The 20,569-nt window shown below is 34.8% G+C and overlaps 1 protein-coding gene across 2 annotated transcripts in view; it reads left to right on the forward strand.

The window, feature by feature from the left end:
• The window catches only part of LOC149790416 (uncharacterized), a 29,946-nt gene extending 11,083 nt beyond the window's left edge, over positions 1–18,863 (forward strand). The window contains exons 3-9 of one of the 2 annotated variants that reach the window (XM_089972462.1): positions 1,851–1,969; positions 4,143–4,236; positions 10,990–11,059; positions 12,300–13,673; positions 14,549–14,727; positions 15,882–16,055; positions 18,358–18,863. In XM_089972462.1, the coding sequence (XP_089828588.1) occupies positions 1,851–1,969; positions 4,143–4,236; positions 10,990–11,059; positions 12,300–13,673; positions 14,549–14,727; positions 15,882–16,055; positions 18,358–18,472 (2,125 nt within the window). In that variant the 3' untranslated portion in view covers positions 18,473–18,863. The remainder of the gene's footprint in view (positions 1–1,850; positions 1,970–4,142; positions 4,237–10,989; positions 11,060–12,299; positions 13,674–14,548; positions 14,728–15,881; positions 16,056–18,357) is intronic. The other variant, XM_089972463.1, reaches the window with a different exon arrangement.
• Positions 18,864–20,569: the final 1,706 nt, after the last annotated feature.

Here is a 20,569-nt window from a genome sequence, read left to right on the forward strand (position 1 = left end):
TACTGGATCTAGCACTCAAGCAGCAGCGATGTTGCAATTGGATCAAGTTCACATGACTTTGGTGCACTCTTCATCACGATTTTATGTATGAAATCCATAGAGACAGGTTCAAATGCTGCTAATGGTTGCCGCTCAAATTCTGTATCCCAACTGTATGGTGACAATGAGTCAGTTGAAATTGTGGTGTCAAACTTATCTCTAATGGTGTGTACTTTGTCACGGAAAAAATTTGCAAACATGTCCGGAAGGTCTACTGGAGAGAAGGTAGTTGGAAGTGGTGTTGATTTGTTCCTTGACATTAGCTTGTTAGTAATCTCAAAGAGCTCTTTGCAGCTGGAACTTTCCATGATATTAGTGGTGTAGTGGGCTGATTATGCTGCATGGACTATATTTGTGACGTTCTTCTTAGCGACTTCATAGATTTGCTTATGAATAGTGAGTCTGGTGGAAAGTCAGAGCCTCTCAGCTTTACGGCAGTCTCTTTTAGCAGTGCGAAGCTGGTCCCTAACACTGCTACACCATGGAGAACACTTTTGAATTGATACTCTGCACTTGGTAGCTGGGGCATGTTTGTCAAGTAATGAATGCAGACAGTTATCGAGTTGTTCTGTGGTAGGAGGTAAGCAAGTTGTTAGGTTAGCTTGGATGTCGTGCAATAATTTGGTTCTATTTATCATACGGAGGTTTCTCTTAATAGCAGATAAATGTGGAGGGTTAGGGACTGATATGTCAAGATGGCTTAAAATGCAGAGGTGATCTGATGCAAGGTCATGGGATACCAGGGAGGACCGTAGAATGTTATCATCAGGTCTATGAAGAATCCAGTCTAAAATGTGACCATGTTTATGGGTGGGTTGGTTAAGTGACTGTTTGAGGTTGAAAATATTAATGAAATCTAGGAGTTTTGATGTATTTTAGTTTCCGGGAATACATACATACATACGTGAAGGCTGTTAATCCATGGCTTCATTAAACCTGTAAAATTGGAAGTTCGTTGCTTATAATTACGTATATCTAATATAACAATAATAAATCTCAGGAAAATAAGTTCCAGAACTATTTTGTTTTAAAAACCAGTTTACAATATTATTGAATCACACAAGAAGAGTGCATAAATACATAAGTACTACTTCCTTTCAGGCTTTGAACCAACAGCTTATAGTTTTCTGCATCACATGATTGGGACTGCTCTGGTGACCTAGTGGTTAGAGCATCATGGGAGGTCATGGGTTCAATCCCCAGCCGAGTCAAACCAAAGACTTACAAAAATGGTACTAACAGCTCCCTCACTTGGCACTCAGCAGTAAGAGGTTAGTGTTAGGACTGATCGGCCTGGTGTCAGGATGATGTGACCGGATGGAACATCATGCTTCTTGTCTGCAGCATAGTGCCCCAGTGCTAGACATCTATAAACTGCAACACTACATTAAAAATCCAAAAAGCACACACACATGATAGGATTTTGACCAGTCTAAATGCTTTTTACAAACAAATGTGCATTTATTTTTATAACAAAAAAGTTGTTGAATAATTTTGATTACAGGCCATTTTAAGAGTCAACTGTTGTGATGTTCCAGGCAACCAATGATATGTTTACTAGGCATCCAAATTTTAAAGCCTAGTTACAGCCATAGGTTTTCAGAATTTTTCTTTCCATGGAACTGTTTTCACCTGGATTGATGTGTTGTGAGTCCAGGATGCAGAGTTTTTTGTTAACATAATCTCTGCAAGATTTTAAAGTCTTAACATGGTTCAGTAACTCTTTGGAAAATAAATAAAATATCTTTACATATTTGGTTTATATTGAGATGTGAATTTTATTTTCTTAATTTTTACTCTCTTTTTCCCAGGAAATCGGATGGCCAGAAGCTGGAATGGATGTACAAAGAAGATAAACCAGATGATGAGGACTATCTTCTTGGAAAAAGGATTGATAAAGCGATGGAAAAGCAAGACAATTCAAAAGAGGGTATGCTTTGAATTAATATATTTTCATATATATATATATATATATATATATATATATATATATATATATATATAAAATCAGGTTTGTTTTGTGAAATATTGTATCTGTATTTGTTTATGTATTCAAAGCATCCTATTATTTCTACAGAAAGATCAAATTTTGGTAAATGGTTAGACTGGTAGCAATTATCTACCTTGAATATTATTCCAATGATGTTAATACCATCATTGTTCAAATTTAAAGAGCAGCTGTAAAGTCAGTGCCATTCATGTTGAAAGTAGCTCATTTGTATCTTATATAAGCAGTCCCCAAAAATATATAATTTATGAATAAATAGAGATAAACAGTTTCATTAATATATTTTATGTATAATGTTCATTTAAAAAATATATAAAACAAATTTTAAAAATACAAATAAAAAATAAAATATTATATCTTCATATATTATTGTTGAATGTTCAGTATTTCATTGCAACTCAATTTATATAATAAAAAATGATGGTGTGCATAACACTTGTAATCAAGTATTTTATAAATAATTAATCATAATTTATTGAGAATTAGTTTCAAAATGCACTTTTATTTTTGAAGAATTTGTAAACTTATTTTTATGATATTAGTTAATACTTTCATTAGTTAAGTTATTAATTAAATTTGAATAGTAAAGAAATATTCTTAACTAATTTTAAACAAAACATAATTAAAAAGAAAGAAAAAAATTGATTAATGAATGTTGTATAGTGTTTTGGAATTTGGACCTTTTGGATATACTGTATGAAGACAGTGAATTCTTTAAGGTGAAAGGAGAAATCTTGCAAAGTATGGGAACTCTTGTTAAAATGTGCAGCAATATGAGATGAAAATGATTGATTGACATAATTTTTTATGTCTGATTTATGTTGGTTCATACGTTAGGATATTTGTTAACTCGTTTGTCATATATATTGGATGCCACATTTTTTGCATGTGATCAAATATATAACATTTGATGTTGCACAGTTAGTATCACAATACATATTAAAAGTTTCTTTCTTATTATTTACTATTAAAAGTTTCTTTCTTATTATTACTATTGAAAGAAGTATTTTCATTAATAAAACAACAGTGCAAACATCTAGGTCTATTACATTTGGTTGATGAACCCTTTTTATAATATTTTTTTTTCTTTCTAGTAAGAGTTAATTAGGAAATCTAAGATTATTTGTCTTATTCAGAGCAATTGTGGGTTTGCTTTTGTGTAGCGATTTAACACTTGCTGCATGGTATCCCGTTTTTACATGACTTAGGATGGCATGAAGAATATTCAATATATTGATGAATATTTGTGTTTTGAACATGAACCATGGTAGTGATGTCATTATTTTCATTTTTCACGACCTCTGTACCAAAGTTACTACTCACGTTGAATAAGATCCACACATATTATTGTTATGGTTTTGCGTCTGATTGGCTGAGCTTGTCATAACGCTTGCAACTTTGTTTCTGATTAAATTTTGATAAAACTTGATAATTAGTCTTATATCATTGGATGAGTTCAGTTATCTAAGCCTCTAAGTGATGTGAATTGATGAGTTTGATTATCAGTGCATCTGAGTGATGTGATTAGATGAGTTAGATTACTATTGCATTTAAATGATGTGATTGGATGAGTTCGATTATCAATGCATCTAAGTGAGTTAGATTACGAGCAAGATCTGTGCACATGTATAAGGTATGTTATTTGCAGAGCAGGGACATGATACCCTTTTGGAGACCGAATTTGAATCTATTATTTTTTCAGCTTGGTAAATAAGCTTATATCATCGTTTTCTAAAAATAGGTTGTTGAAATCGGTGCATTTTAATGAGTCAATCCTGCATCTGATTGACAACTTACTTCACTAGATCTAGAGACAATATTTCTCATCAAATTTTCAGTAAATAGATATATATCATTGAGATCTTGAATGAGCTCAATACTGAGCAATTGGACTGCATATTAGCTATGCCTTTATCTTGGAAAGAATTGTTGCTATACAAAATAGGGGCAAGCAACATAATGCTTTGGAGACAGTATGCATAGGTTGTTTTCAGTACTATATATGCTTCCTTGAGCGAAATGGTCAGCTGTTATGTTCGTGAGATAGGTGAGTGATGTAAGTGGATCTCTTGTTAAATATGTGTTCCCTTTGCAGATGATGTTGGAGCATTGTTCAATGAACGAATCCAAGCCAACATCGCCATGGATATGCAGACAAAAATGCGAGAGGATCCATTATTCGCTATCAGGTTCAATTCAAAATTCAACATTTTACAGTGAAAACTCCTCATAAAAGACACTCAATAAGCCACAATTTTTTATTTTTTTTAAAGGTTAGATATACTTCAGGTACATTTATGGAAATTGAATTAAATAAATTCAATGATTACATTTTAATTAATTCATAATTAAATGCAATTCATTAAAAGGAAGTAAATATTTTGAAGCATTGGCATACCTTTAGATACTGAAATTTGTAATTGATTGGAATTTTTCATGAAGTGATCTGCCTTCACATGGTCACGGCCATTGTAGGGAAAGTTTCCTGCTTGTTGCAAATTGCACCATGTTTCCATGGATGACGTTTACAACCCATCTTGTATAAAATTATCTTGCATATACTTTATTTGCAGAAAGTTTTCATAGTACTTTAGCCATATTGAAAATTTTGTTATTGCTACTCGTGTCATTGACATGACATTTTTACTAGAAATTTTAAGATCTTTTGAAATCTATTTGGTCCTAAATGGAAATGGTGCCAGTCTGTTATCCAAAATGTCCACCATGGCAGCTATCTTGAAATTTTTGTTATCATTCCTCCTGCAAAACATAAAGTCATATTGACATGGGGTTTCCACTGGAAGATTTCTTTTGCTGTCTTGTTCGTTCTAAATGAGACTGTTGCCAATCTTACATCCAGTATGTCCACCGCAGCAGCAAATTTGTCTTGTTAATGCTTTTAAAAAAGTCCTAGATGGTTTTGACACTCAGGAGTATGATGGAAGAAATTGCATGGTCTTGAATTCATGGAAATTCTTTCCAGCCAGTAGTACTGAGTAGCCTAGGAATGGATATAATGTCATAATTAGTGCTGATTTGAAGTAAAGTACGGAATAGGTAGATTTATGTTTTTTTATAAGCCAGCCGTATGGTATAGCATATTGTGTTATGATGATGCCATTCTGCACAATAACCTTAGTTGTCCAGCATCTACAGTTGCCAAGCTTTCTGGATGTCTTGCCAAATGACTTTGGGGTCAGAGGTCAAGGTCACTGGCAGAAGTGCTAATAGGGTGTGCAAGTGCACAAATCATGCTAAATTTGTGTGAATTCATGCACATGGAAAATAGTGGTGGATAAGAACTCCTGCAAATTAAAGTTGCACATACAAAAAATGTACTTTGTGCAATGTCGATTTTTTTAAAAGCTGTTAAGATGAATAAATAAGACATTAGGAGAAATAAAAAACGTATGGACATTGATTTGATCAAAATACCTCAGTCTCTGAACAAGCAGACTATGACATTGGTGGACCTAAAAACCCAATACAGCATTATGGAAGAGATAAGAAATCTGGCATATTAACAAGCAAAACATTGATTCAAGAAAGTGAAACATTGTCAGAGTTCATGTTAGTGAACAATTTTATTTTTTTAGAGAGATATTCAAGAGACCCTACCTATCAGCTGTGTAAATCTTTGCATAACAACCATAAAGAACAGTTTCCCAACTCATTCAAGCTGCCGTGTTTAGCTATGCATTTGCCCCTACAGACACCAGACTGTGAAAGGGGGTTTCAGCAAAGAACAATATTCATGCACATTATGGGTGCAGCAATATGCCCAAAACCATAATGTGATATATTATGATATACCAAACATATTGCAATACAGTAACACTTAATGACAACAATAAAAAAAATTACTATAACATTTACTACTTGAAAAATACAACATCTCTGAGTGACTTTACCTTGTAAGACTTCAAACAGCACTGCACATTTTGCTTTCTTGTTGAAAATAATTTCAAAATCCATTTTTTGAAACAAAATAAGCACTTTGATCTGACTAACCATTTATTTCACATAGAAAACATCCAATATGGCTGCTCTTTGTTCAGATGTTTTACCCCTTTTTTATTCTTTGAAGCTAAAATATCAGCCATAGCAGATGCTGCATGCTTTGTTGTATGTAAATTATTTTATAGGAATTTATATATTTATGAACATGGACTCTTGAGTACCATTCATTTGGTGTCATTGCAAACACGGATTCTTTTAATACTGTTCATTTGGTGTCATTGCAAACACGGATTCTTTGAGTACTGTTCATTTGGTGTCATTACAAACACGGATTCTTTGAGTACTGTTCATTTGGTGTCATTGCAAACACAGATTCTTTGAGTACTGTTCATTTAGTGTCATTACAAACACTGATTCTTTGAGTACTGTTCATTTGGTGTCATTGCAAACACGGATTCTTTGAGTACTGTTCATTTGGTGTCATTGCAACCATGGATTCTTTGAGTACTGTTCATTTGGTGTCATTACAAACACGGATTCTTTGAGTACTGTTCATTTGGTGTCATTGCAAACACAGATTCTTTGAGTACTGTTCATTCAGTGTCATTACAAACACGGATTTTTTGAGTACTATTCATTTGGTGTCATTGTAAACACGGATTCTTTGAGTACTGTTCATTTAGTGTCATTACATACACAGATTCTTTGAGTACTGTTCATTTGGTGTCATTGCAAACACAGATTCTTTGAGTACTGTTCATTTAGTGTCATTGCAAACATGGATTCTTTGAGTACTGTTCATTTGGTGTCATTGCAAACACGGATTCTTTGAGTACTGTTCATTTGGTGTCATTGCAAACATGGATTCTTTGAGTACTGTTCATTTGGTGTCATTGCAAACACGGATTCTTTGAGTACTGTTCATTTGGTGTCATTGCAAACATGGATTCTTTGAGTACTGTTCATTTGGTGTCATTGCAAACACAGATTCTTTGAGTACTGTTCATTTGGTGTCATTATGAACAGGACATAAATATATGAGGCAAAGTAAAGTTTATAAATTATTATTTATAACTGGAAAAATATACCCTGGTCTTGACCTACCACCTCAAATTAAACTTTGCTTGAATAATGGCACTGTGCATCTTGTTTTACATTCTCTTGCAATCTTATGCTAAGCATGCATCTGTGAAGAAAAAAATGTGATTTTTTAATGAAACTGTAAAAATGTGTAGTATACAGAGATTTGTTGGATAAAACCAAGACAAAGAAAAAAATCATGGTACAGAAAACTGTATTGTGGTATGTAATGCCAGAACAGCAAACCTCAGTATACCGATATTCTGGTATATCGTTTCACTCCTAATACACAGAACAAACTAAGCTCAGATTGATGCTATTACAACTAGAGGAGACATCTTTTGAGGATCTAAATTTCACTAGAGCTTTAATAGCCCGGAACAGGAAGGAAGAGAAATAGATATTTAAGTGTTAGGTAGATATTGAAATGTGGCTGTTTCCATTCTTGTTTTTCTGTTTCTTGCTTATTTGGAAGACAATGGGGTAGCTTGCACTTGGAATAAGGAAGAACCCTATCCATTTCAGGCTGGAAAATGTCAGTGGTCAAATCACTGTGACTGAAAGAAGAAAAATGGCTCCCATGCAATAACTTGCTCTTTCCACCATCAACAGTCACCAAACTTTACAGACAGCCTGCACAAGGAGTAGGGAAGATTTTCAGGGTAAAAAGGTCAAGGTTACTGTGACTGAAAGAAGAAAAATGGCTTCCACACAATAACTCTTGGTCATCACCATCAGCAGTCACCAAACTTTATGGATAGCCTGAACTAGGAGTAAGGATGAACTCGATTGATTTTCAGGGTAAAAATGTCAAGGTTAATGTGACTGAAAGAAGAAAAATGGCTTCCACACAATAACTCTTGGTCTTCACCATCAGCAGTCACCAAAGTTTATGGATAGCCTGAACTAGGAGTAAGGATGAACTCGATTGATTTTTGGGTAAAAATGTCAAGATTAATGTGACTGAAAGAAGAAAAATGGCTTCCACACAATAACTCTTAGTCTTCACCTTCAATAGTCACCAAACTTTATGGATAGCCTGAACTAGGAGTAAGGATGAACTATTGATTTTCAGGGTAAAAAGGTCAAGGTTAATGTGACCGAAAGAAGAAAAATGGCTTCCACACAATAACTCTTGGTCTTCACCATCAATAGTCACCAAACTTTATGGATAGCCTGAACTTTTGATTTTCAGGGTAAAAAGGTCAAGGTTAATGTGATGAAAGAAGAAAAATGGCTTCCACACAGTAAGTCAAGTTTTCCACAAGTTACAGTTACCATACTCTGTGTATGGCTCACACTTGGGGTATTGAATAATCCCTTTGATTTGGGAATTCAAAAAAAAGGTTACAAGTCAGTGTCACTGACTCAAAGAATAAAATGGCTTTGCACAGTAGCATTGGTGGTACATCACAGACATGGCCCAAACTTTGTGGATGGCATGCAGTTTGAGTAAGAAAAGAACCCTGTCAGTTTCATGGTCAAAAAGGCAAAAGAATCACTCGGACAAAAGGGAAATGGTTTCTCTGTTAAAATTTCAGTCGTCTACACAGTGCTCAAAGAAAGAAAAATTAGACTCAGGGCCAGGGATGGTGACTTTAAAAACACAAGCCCTGATTCAAATTCCAAAAGGCCTTACTACAAGTTCCATATGACTAAAATTGCCCATTTTGTAATATTATTGGTCATTCAATGTTGCAGTTGCTATACTTAAAATATGCAAAGATAAAAACAAAATTACATTAAATTGACTGGAGTCTTTATTTTAATCTGAAAATTTTTCATGTAAAGCAAAGTTTCATTCAGGTCCTGAAATCAGCCATTTTCTAATCACTCAGACATTGTCCTTCTTGCTCGGTAGATCCACAGTGTTTATGTTCATTAGCATCTGAAATGTCTTGGTTTGTACATTTTCTCTATAGACATTTGATGTTGCTGTTCGTAGGTGCTGCTTTATATATTCAACCAGTGTTTGATGACATTAGTGTAAGTGTGAGAAATGGACAGCTGAATAATTATTCATTACATTTTACTATTAAAAATCTTTTATTTTATTATTAAATTAAACTTTTCCTTGAAACATCTTAAACTATGCTATAGCAATTGAACAAAACCATTAAAAAATAAAACCAAATATTTACCAACATCATTTATTATCATCGATATTCCCATTTTATCTCAACTCTGCCACAAGATGACCAATTTGTAATCAAAGACTCAAAAGCAAACATAATGATATTTGATCCCTTTATTACTTATAATATCCCAGAAACATCCCCATTTCGGATTAGACAGCTCCGGTGGCCTAGGGGTTAGAGCATCTGCCTTGGATGTGGGAGGGTGTGGGTTTGATTCCCGACTGAGTCATACCAAAGACTTACAAAAATGGTACTAACAGCTGACTCGCTTGGCACTTAGCATTCAGAGGTTAGTGTTAGGACTGGTTGGCCTGGTGTCAGGATAATGTGACTGGGTGGGACTTCATGCTACACGTCTGCAGCATAATGCCCCAATGGTAGACATCACTATAAACTGTGCCACACTGCATACATCATTATGATCTGGCTGAAAAAATGCTAAAGATACATTAAAAATCCAAATCACACACACACACACACACACACACATTTTGGATTATACTGAACACTCCAGTGGTCTAGATGTTACATCTTTTGTCTCAGAGGTTAGTGTTCAAACTGGTCAGCCTGGTGTCAGGATAATACTGGGTAGAACATCATGTTACATATTTATGTCATGATACCCCAATGCTTGACATCACTATAAACTGCCACACTGCAGACATCATAGCAATATGACTGAAAAATTGTTAAAGCTACATTAAAATTCCAAAACACACACACACACACACTCAATATTAGAACAATAAAGTATTCAGTTAACTTGTTGTGTCTACATGCTTGCCTTAATCCCATTATGCAGCAACATGTCACTGCAGTGATTGCTGGAACATTTCTGGTACCCACTAGACTGTTTCTTTATTGCACATAAATATCCAAAATGGTATTTTCAAATCACATGTATGTTAAAACTTTACAATTTTCGATAGAAGTATGATGAGTAGATTATATTCATACATGGGGATAAATATTAATAATGTAATAGTCTTTCAACATCTTCAAAATAAATTTCCACATTTCGTTAGCAAGATGTAAGTTTTCTCATGCAGATTAGTTGTTTTTTTGTTGTTGTTGTTGTTGACAAGCCTGATGGGCACCTCACATCATGGGTCCAGTCTGGAACTAGATGGTCAAGGGGCCTCGTGCAATCAGAATATTGTAGAACTGCTACATAAAGGACTATTAAACATAGGGCAGTTGTATAATGCCCATTCATGGTACTCATGTCCTCCAAGTGGTTCTGTTCATCAGATCATCTCAACCTGACACTATATATACAGTCATGGCAGTTTAAATGTCATTTATAAAACAGAGAGTCAGTTTTGTGTTGACTGAAAGTCAAAATTGTGTTAAGACCCAACGTACAGTCTGACATGTCTTAAGCAGACACCCATGGAAAAATACTAAACAGATTCACCTTTTATGCTTGGTTCTTGAATAAATTCCATGTACAGAATACTGTTATTATGTTATTATTGCATTTATTATTATTATTATTATTGTCAATGTTGCTGTTGTTATTATTACTGTTATTAATATTATCTGAGGCATTTGGCATAATTTAATTTTCAAAGACTTTGCCGTGTAAATTTACCATTCATAAATTCTGGCAGAAAAGTGTTTCATTCGTAGACTTTTTCAAGCTCTCACTCTGTGGCAGGAGAGATAACATATTCCTGTTGATTTAGTGAGCGCAACCATTTCACTTGGTGTCATTCAGCTCAAAGAGACTTGATTCTAATGAGATTTCATTTTCATCTTCAGGAAAAAAGAAGAGGAGGCCAAAAGAAGGTTGCTACAGAATCCAGTCAAGATGAAGAGATTACAGCAAATGGTAACAGATAAAGTTCATTCTATGATATTTATAGGGAATTTTGTTACATAGTAAATTTTAGTACATTTACGAAAAGAAAAGGTGCTTAAAATTCCTTGACATATTAAAGAAAATTACAACCAAGTTTTTTTAAGGTTCGTGTTTTATGAGATCAGTTAAATCATTGGTCGTAGTGGAAGTTTTCTTTCTATTATGTATAGCTTATCTGCATGTACTATTCTGAAAACAACTAGTTTTTTTATCACTTTTGTTTGTCTGCTAATTGAATAAGTTTTATAAATGAGACTTAGTCAGTCTACAGAGTTTCCAAAGAATTCCAAATATGCTAGCTATACAGCGTATATGCCATTAAGAATAAATAGGATTTTATGAAAGTTCTGTTTGGCCCATTGATGAATATCAATATGATTATGTAAGTGAAAACAACTCGTTTAGGTCCAGTCTAGGATACAGAAATATGATTGAACATGAAACACCAGATGAACATTGTTATATCGGATGTAAAGAAAGAATTATGTATTTGTTGAAACACACATAAACAGCACACAGCATTAAACATCATTGGTGAACCTCCAAAGAAGTACTGTACACCAACCAAAGTATTCTCTGCAAAATCATGTAACATGGGCTGTATCAACTCTGCTAGGAAATTGGTACATGTACAGTTTTGTGTAATACTGATTATAAATTCTCGCCCTTGTGATAGAAATTATATGGATTTGTTTACTTTTGTCATCTCATTCTTGTTGTCTTGGTTGTTTCCGGTCAGTTTTGATGTGATGATTAGATATTTGGTAAAACATACATTAATGATGTCACGGAATACAACATAATATTCATGGTTGCAGTTGAGATAAGTTATGGTCTAGGAACTAAGTAGAACCTCCCAGAAGACAACTATTTAAACACCTCAAACCCCATAACAGTGATTATTTTGGTGTTAGTACCAACCTGAATTAGATTCCTTCAGTCTTTTGTCATATTTATTAGCTGGGGTCAGAAACATACCAGTGATGCTCGATTACAATTTTCAATTTAATGTGATTTATAAGAAAAAATAACAAAAATTGCATCACTGTACTCATCTTTATGCCATAGTTGGCATCACACGCTGTGAGAGCTAACATAAGTGCATTATGTTACTTTCAGTTTATGTCAATTTTGATTTACACCATGACTTTAGGAATGCATCTTTGGTGTAAATTGAGTGTTGCCCTTAATAGCATTACCTTCTTTTCAGATAGACCAAAAGAAAAAAGAAAGCAAAGAACATAAGAAGGCCAAGAAAAAGCACAAAAATAGAGATTCCGATTCCGACAGTGATGATGATATTATGGCAAAGTATTTAAATATTATAAATAGAAAACAAAACTCTGGGATGGATGGTAGGCAGAAATCTCAGTCAGAACGTCAGAGAGAGAGTCAGAGAGATAGAAGTCCTGCTTTAGTGGAAAAGGGAGACAAACAACAATCTAGAACTGGTGACAGAAGTAAACAACATGAATCTGATTCACGTGATGACGATTCTCAAAGGAAAGAGAAAAATTACAGAGACAGAGAGAAGAAAGGAGGAAATAATGAGGACTGGAGGAATAGAAAAGAAAGAAGACATTTGGAAAGTGATCATGAGAGACATAGACAACATAGAGACATGGATACAGGAAGAATGCAGAGGTATTCAGATTTGGATTTTGATCATCGTGAGAATTTCCATGGCAACAGAAAAGTTGGTAGTTCAAGAAGGAGGAGGGATTCTGATTCAGACAATGATAGTCATAGTAGAAACAGTGATACAAGTAAACAAAGAAAGAAGGAATGGTCTGAATCAGAGAGAGTTGGTTACCATAGCAACAAAGAAAAAGATCAGATTAGGAAACAAAATTATTCAGATTCTGAAGATGATAATTATTCCAGTAATAGGAAAGATAAAAGATCGGACAAGCATAGACATTCTGACATAGATGAAAAAAGCAAAGAGAAAAAGTTTGATAAAAGGAACTTTGGCTTAGAATGTAGAGGTAGCAGCAAAGAGACAGGGAAAAAGCAGAGGCATTTGGCTTCAAAGGATGGTCACCATGGCAAAAAGCAGAGGCATTCAGATTCAGAGGATGATCACCATGGCAAAAAGCAGAGGCATTCGGATTCAGAGGATGGTCACCATATCAAAAAGCAGAGGCATTCAGATTCAGAGGATGATCACCATGGCAAAAAGCAGAGGCATTCAGATTCAGAGGATGATCACCATGGCAAAAAGCAGAGGCATTCAGATTCAGAGGATGATCACCATGGCAAAAAGCAGAGGCATTCAGATTCAGAGGATGATCACCATGGCAAAAAGCAGAGGCATTCAGATTCAGAGGATGATCACCATGGCAAAAAGCAGAGGCATTCATCAGATTCAGAGGATGATCACCATGACAAAAAGCAGAGGCATTCATCAGATTCAGAGGATGATCACCATGGCAAAAAGCAGAAGCATTCAGATTCAGAGGATGATCACCATAGCAACAAGAGGGTAAAGACTAAGAGACCAAAGAGTTCCTTCAAGTCAGAAGATGACAGGAAATCTAATGATGGTCAACAAAAGAATAAAACATGTGGATATGGGCTTGTGGTATGAGTAATATTTTTATATGTATATATATATTGTCAATTTGATAAAGGGAACTTATTGTCAAGCCCATGTTAGTGGGAAACAAAACAGCAGTCATTAGCATCATCATCAATGGCTTGTTGAGTTTTGAATAAAGTTTTTTTTTTCTTCATTTCTTTGCTTATATTCTAGACATTGTCAAACCTTTTTCAAAAAATCCCAAAATTGTATTTCTTGATGCTTGAAATGCATGGCAATTTCCTCAATTACCTGCAGATTTAAGAGTAAAAGTAAAGAGTAAAAGTAAAGTTGTACATACAGTTAATTTTCGATGTCTAATCTTATACACAAGGCAAATAAAGGGTAGTTATTTTTCTGTCTCTAATCCAGGGCAGCTGACCTGGGTTGACTGGGGTGGATATTGAACATTCAACCCTTAGAATTACAAGCCCAACTGGGATAATACTGCTTCCTATTTGTAGTGAAGAAATAAAGCTATCTCTCACAACATTTTTAGCATTCTGACCTATATGGGAATTGAATATTTTGTATCCATAAGAACCTTTATGTATGGGATGGTTCATTATCTCAATAAAATAATCATGCGTGTACAAGATATTTGCCATTGAAATCGACTATATAAGACATTCAGCAAAAAATAAAGGAAAATAGCCGAGGTTTTCAGAGTAACAGGACGAGGGTAAAGAAAAGCAGTCTTAAGAATTTCTCAGTCACAGAATGACAGAATCTAATGTTGTAATCCTGATAAGGAGGTGTTGTTGCTATTTATGGCGTAACATGTACATAATATATAAATCTATGAGCACTGTTAACTTTATAAAAAATATGGGGATCATAAATTGGTACAGATTTTGTAAACTTTAAATATATTTCAGATGCCTCGAGGTGTTTCACCAGTTAGGAAGTTTGAAAAAACTAGCTCTTCTGACAGGTCAAGGTCATCAAAGCTGTCTGGATCAAGGTCACCTAAAGGAAGAAAGTCAAGGTCACCCTCCCCAAAAAGAATGAAGCCATCCCCAAAGCAATCAAAAACTAGATCTCCAGAGAACAAAAGGTTTGATTTATTTTGTGTTCATGCAGGTTGTACACATGGCCAGTTGCACTGTGTGGACCCATATTTGCTGACAAACTATGCTTCATAATCATCAGTAGAAAATAACCGAGCATGCTTTGATTTGTCATTATATAACTGCAGATATTGGTCTTTGTTTTTTATTATATGCAAGCTGTTGAAATGAGAGGTGTGGTGTGATAAATGGTATAGATACAGATTTTGGAGATTTTGATGCATTGTACATTGTGATCTTGAACTTGCAATGCAGTAGGCATTATGGTACAGCAGATTCTAGCAAGCATCTTCATGATGAAGAATGATGGAAATTTTCAGATGCTAGACTGGTGCATAATCTTTTGAGAGGAGGTAATACTCAAACAGCAACATATTCTCATCTTTGGCATGACAATATTTGGATATGTTTTGAAGTTTTTCATTGTTCTGATTAAAAATGATTCTCTAAATTCAGCATTTTTTGTGTGGGTAGTACAGTGAAACCCCATCAAGACTAATACTGGAATCTATTTAAGATCACAGTTTCCTTCAAACTTGGAAATGTAATCTAGCTGTTAAATTCCAGTCACACACTGGATGAGATAGGGCTGGCAAATATAGGTGAAAATATATGCCCAATGGGCATGTGAGGTTAAAACAGCACTTGACATTTATGCTGACACAGACTTGAAATGAGAGTAGGCTAATCCAGAGTCCTCACACCATCTTAAGGTAAATTATGAATGACTGAATAGTTGTAAATGATCGCTTGAGCATAAAACTCAATATTTTGGCCAGACAAATGAAGAAAATTGTGAAAATTTGAGTTGTGATTATGTAGAATTAACTGTATTCATGAAAATGACAGAACACATGGGTTAGTTTATGCCTTATGGTAATAGTAGTAGGGTATATAACATGACCCTTATCCTTCCATCCATCACATCTTGATTAGGTCCATTTCTGGCATTGAAGTGGGGTTTCCATGTTCTGTGAACACATTTCTAGTTTCCCAGAGTCTGTTTTGCTTTATTTACCAGATATGAAAAGAAGTGACACTTACTTCATTTACCTTTGGCCACACAACAAAAGAAATGACAAATCACATAGCTTTTGCCAGGAGAAATTATGACGATTTTTTTTCTTTTTGTTCCTATTAGTAGTGGTCGTCGTGTTCTAAGTGAGGAAGAGAAAAAGAGACGCCTTGAGGAAATGATGGATAATGCAAAATGGCGTGAAGATCAGCGGAAGCAGAATGTTACTCGATATCGGGAAGAGGAAAAGAGAGAAGAAGAAGATCAAAAGAAAGATTTTGACTCCTCACACTTTTTAAAGTATGTCTGTCAGGTCATACCTGCATTATGCATCTAAAAGTAGGAGCTGTGGTGGCTCAGTGGTTATTGTAATTGACATGTGACCAGAAGAGTGCAGGTTTGAATCCACCATCAAATCAGCCAAGGTCAGCTACTGTTGCATGTTCTTTGGCAAGGCACTTTACTCCAGATGCCTTGGCACTGAATAACATCTTGTGTTTTTGTGTTGTAAAGCACTAAACAAAGCACCAGAAATCAGTGGCATCTGCATTGTGAACTCCATTACAGTCAAGACAAAAAAATCATTTCAGACGATGCAGTTTGGCAAAATGTGCACAAATAAAAGGATATAAGCAACATTTTTCTGTGAATAAAAAAAGAGAAAATAGCACAGTAATATATATGGCTTGTTAACACCATAACTTGACAAATTAGAATGATTCTGATCTAGTATCTTGGTGTATCTCTTCACTTCTGTGAATGAGTTAGTTAACCAACCTAGTCGAGGTCAGGGGTTACTCTCAGATTTGTTTTCTGTTGAGGCTTTATGCAGATTTCTAATGCCAGTATCAGTTTTCATTAGTTAGAAAATATCCAGGAAGAATTTCAAAAATAATAATTTTTGTAGAACGCAATAATACATGATTGGTCAAATTAGTGCAGTTTTACCTTTAAGGCAGGTTCATTTTTGTACAAATAAAAAAAATTGTAATCCTGGATTTTACTAGACTAGGCATCTGGGTACATCTTGACAGTATCTGAGATACAGTAAGGTTCCAGCCATGACATCAGGCTCAATGTCATTGATCAAATTTGTATAGCTTCTTGGTGTGGTTTTGTGGGTTTAATGCCATTTTTCAGCACCTTGGACTGTACACAGTTGCCACTATGTCTGTTGGAGGAAGAATATGGGAAAACCCTGGGAAGAACCACTGATCCACTAGCAAGTTATCTCACCCTTGAATCAAACCCACACAGAGCCGAGATGTCTTTGAGCTGTGAAAGAGAGTGCCTTAGACCCTGAACCCTAGATTGTTATAGTACATTCATCTTTTGACTATGATTACTCAAACTAGTAGATGTATTGGTTTTTTTATACAAACTTTACCAGATTTATCACATGTAGCTCATATGCCTTCAGTACTCATCATTTAAAAGTAGATTTTCTTTTACAGACTCGACATGGTGGGATCTATCTCACATGCCTTCAGTACTTGTCAATTAAAAGTAGATTTTCTTTTATGAACTTGACATAGTGGGATCTATCTCAGATACCTGCAGTTATCAATTAAAAGGAATAAGAGGAGGAAGGAAACAGACCACATGTTGATTCCTACAAATCCAGTATTGCTGGTGCTGCTTTTGTCCATTCGTGGGGCTCTTGTTTTGCATTGGACGGATATTCTTTTCTTTCATGTATAGTCTAGTTTTTTGGATGCATCTGTCTCATATCTGGGATTTTTTAGGTTTCTCATGGAAATTCAAAAAACAACTTAAATTGAGAAATAATAAGATTTTAGTATTGTTGTAAGGCACAGCAAACGTAAAAGGTACTATCATGCACAGTCAGATAGAATACCCTTGCCCACAGACACACCAAAGTAGCTGACCTAACAATGGGGTTGTGGCAGCTCAATTCATAAAGCATCGAACTTGTATTCCAATGGTCACAGGTTCATTACCTGTCCAGGCCAGCTCAGGTTGGTTGCCTTTCGATGTCCTTAGGAAAGGCACTTGGTTCTCATATCCTCTGCATGATGCAGCCAATAATGTGTTAAAACTGCCATTAAAACCAACCAATGATTGGAATTGTACCTGCACCTCTCTGGTCACAAGTCCAACATGTTATCTACTGAACCATCGCAACTCCAATACACACACAAAATATGTTTCTTTCCAGATGCTGTATTTGTAATAAATCTCTGTTAATGATAATTAGGTACATGGATATAATGCTATATGTAATAAATCTGTTAATGATAAATAGGTATATGGATATAATGCTATATGTAATAAATCTCTGTTAATGATAATTATGTGCATGGAGTTAATGCTATATGTAATAAATCTCTGTTAATGATAATTAGGTACATAGATATAATGTTATATGTAATAAATCTCTGTTAATGATAATTAGGTACGTGGATATAATGCCATATCTTCACAAAGCAAGGTGAATAGTGTTCAATTTTTACTATGATTTTATTCAGATCTGTGTTGTATCTTTCCATATAGCTTGAAATATGAATGTAAATGAACGATTCAAAAATCTTTTATTTAATAATTATAAAAGTAATATGATGCTTGCTCTTTGTACTTTCAGACCCATGATATCTGGGCATGTAGATAAAAGCTCAGTTGAAGACAGACTGAAAAGGAACAAATATAACATCCTGCGGACCAATGCTGATCTTGATAGAGGCTTTAGCAAAAAATAGCACAAAGTTTGAACAAGGGTCATTAAGCATTCTGTAAATTCACAATTTCAGAAACTAAGAATGACAGTCTAAAACAAGGAATTCACATAAGTTAGTTATTTTGAACAAAGAATTTTAAAAAAATATTTGGGTAAAAGTTTCAGTTAATTTTAAATGTCATAAATTGCAAAAGAAAATATTCAGAAATGTACTTGATATTGTTGCAAAAGAGTTGCTGTAAAATTACATTTAAAATCTTAACAATTACATGGCCTGTTTTATAAAAAAATATAAAAAATTTCATCTGCCTCTAAAGTTGCAGATTTTCTTCAAACAATTTATTTAAAATGGAATGATAATTGTAATTATATCCAGAAGTTTAATAAACATGATTATAAGTAAGAAAAGAAAATTGCCTTTTTTATTATTTGCCACAGAAGTATCCGGTTAAGTCATCACATGTATGATTAAAACGGTAAGTCTGTATTGTATTCATTTGTTATAAATTTGAGAGTTGACATGTAATTGAATGCAAGAAAAAATGTGCAAGTGTTGAAAAATAATTTTTGTTGTTTTAATTTTAACTGGGGCCCCAAGTGGTCCAGTAGTCTAACGTGCTGACCATTACGGATCACTGCCATCCCACCTCTGTCTGCATGGGTTCAAGTCTCAGGTTTGGCCAATGTGGGTATGTGAGAAAGCTTGCCAGTAGCTTCTCGTGGGTCGGTGGTTCTTTCCCGGGTACTTCCTCCACCATTATTACTGGCTGCCATGTATAGCCCATCTTGTGCTGAAAAATGGCATTAAACCTTACAACAACAACAATTTTAACCAATTTTCAGTAGTAGTTTTAAAAAATGTCTTTAACTAAGAATTATAATGTTTGTCATTAATTTGAAATCCATATATATGTATATGTGTGTATGAATGTGCGCTCAGATATGTAATACATGTGAAGTTGAAGTGTCAGGTCCGCTGATAAAGTCATATGCAAAGTCTGATAACCATCCATCCATAGAAATTGTTTGTTTTGAAGCAAAAAAGTGGCCAAGTGGTCTAAAGCACTCTCCATTATGGATCAGTGTCTTCTCACCTGTCTGCATGGGTTCGAGTATAGGATTCAGCCAATGTGGGTATGTGAGAAAGCCTGCCAGTAGTTTCTCGTGGGTCGGTGGTTCTTTCCGGGGTTTTCCCGGGTTTTTCCTCCACCATTAATACTGGCTGCCATGCATAGCCTATCATTAAACCCCACAACAACAACAACATTGAAGGAAAAGGTTTAACTTAGCTTCTGGATGAATGGACAGATGGCAGTAACAAGATTCCCTCAATGGGACAGACACTACCCCAAAAGAATTTACAGAAATTCAAGATAAGACAAAATGTTTTCTTTTTAATTGTTAAGTGTGTTGAATTCATCTCTGATATTCTTGAGTGATAATATTTTTTAATTAACCACTGTGACAGCCATATTGGATGTTAAGATATGCACCATTTACATTCAGGAACCATTAGATGACTTAACGGTGAAAACTCCATGTTGGTATGACCGTCCGTTCAGTTAAGAACACGATTCTCAGTATGTTCATCTGGGTCGGGGTCATTTCAGCACAATTTTCATGTAGGACCAATTAGATATTGTAATTAATTTTCAGTGATGTGTCATTCTGTTTATGAGGAGTAGCAATGGTAAGATTTTATAGATGGCTGCTGTGGTGGCTACATTGGTTGTCAGGACCAACTAGACTTCATCACTTGTTTAGGTGGCGCTCTTCAGTTTCGCATTTTGCATAGGGTTAGGATTTTAAAGAAAAAGAATTTTCCCGGCTTTCCTCACTGGTTATACTATTTAAAAAAGACCTTGTATATCTTAGGTATAATTCAAAGAACCTTTAATTCTTTTTATTTTCGTGTATAATTGATGGGTGTACTATGGCTTATAGAGTATACAGCTTGTTCTTACTTCAGATGTGCACCTTTCAAAAAAGTGCTACTCTACTTGGTCACTTTCACTTCCTGAACTTCAGAGGTAAATTGTATAAAAAAGAGCCCATAACTTTTTTTTAATACATTTTATACATTTGGTAATTCATTCATTGCACTTTAAGAAGCTGGTAT

This window comes from Sinohyriopsis cumingii, chromosome 10, assembly GCF_028554795.1.
Source record: "Sinohyriopsis cumingii isolate HCF-2022 chromosome 10, ASM2855479v2, whole genome shotgun sequence".
NCBI classification, from domain to species: Eukaryota; Metazoa; Mollusca; class Bivalvia; order Unionida; family Unionidae; genus Sinohyriopsis; species Sinohyriopsis cumingii.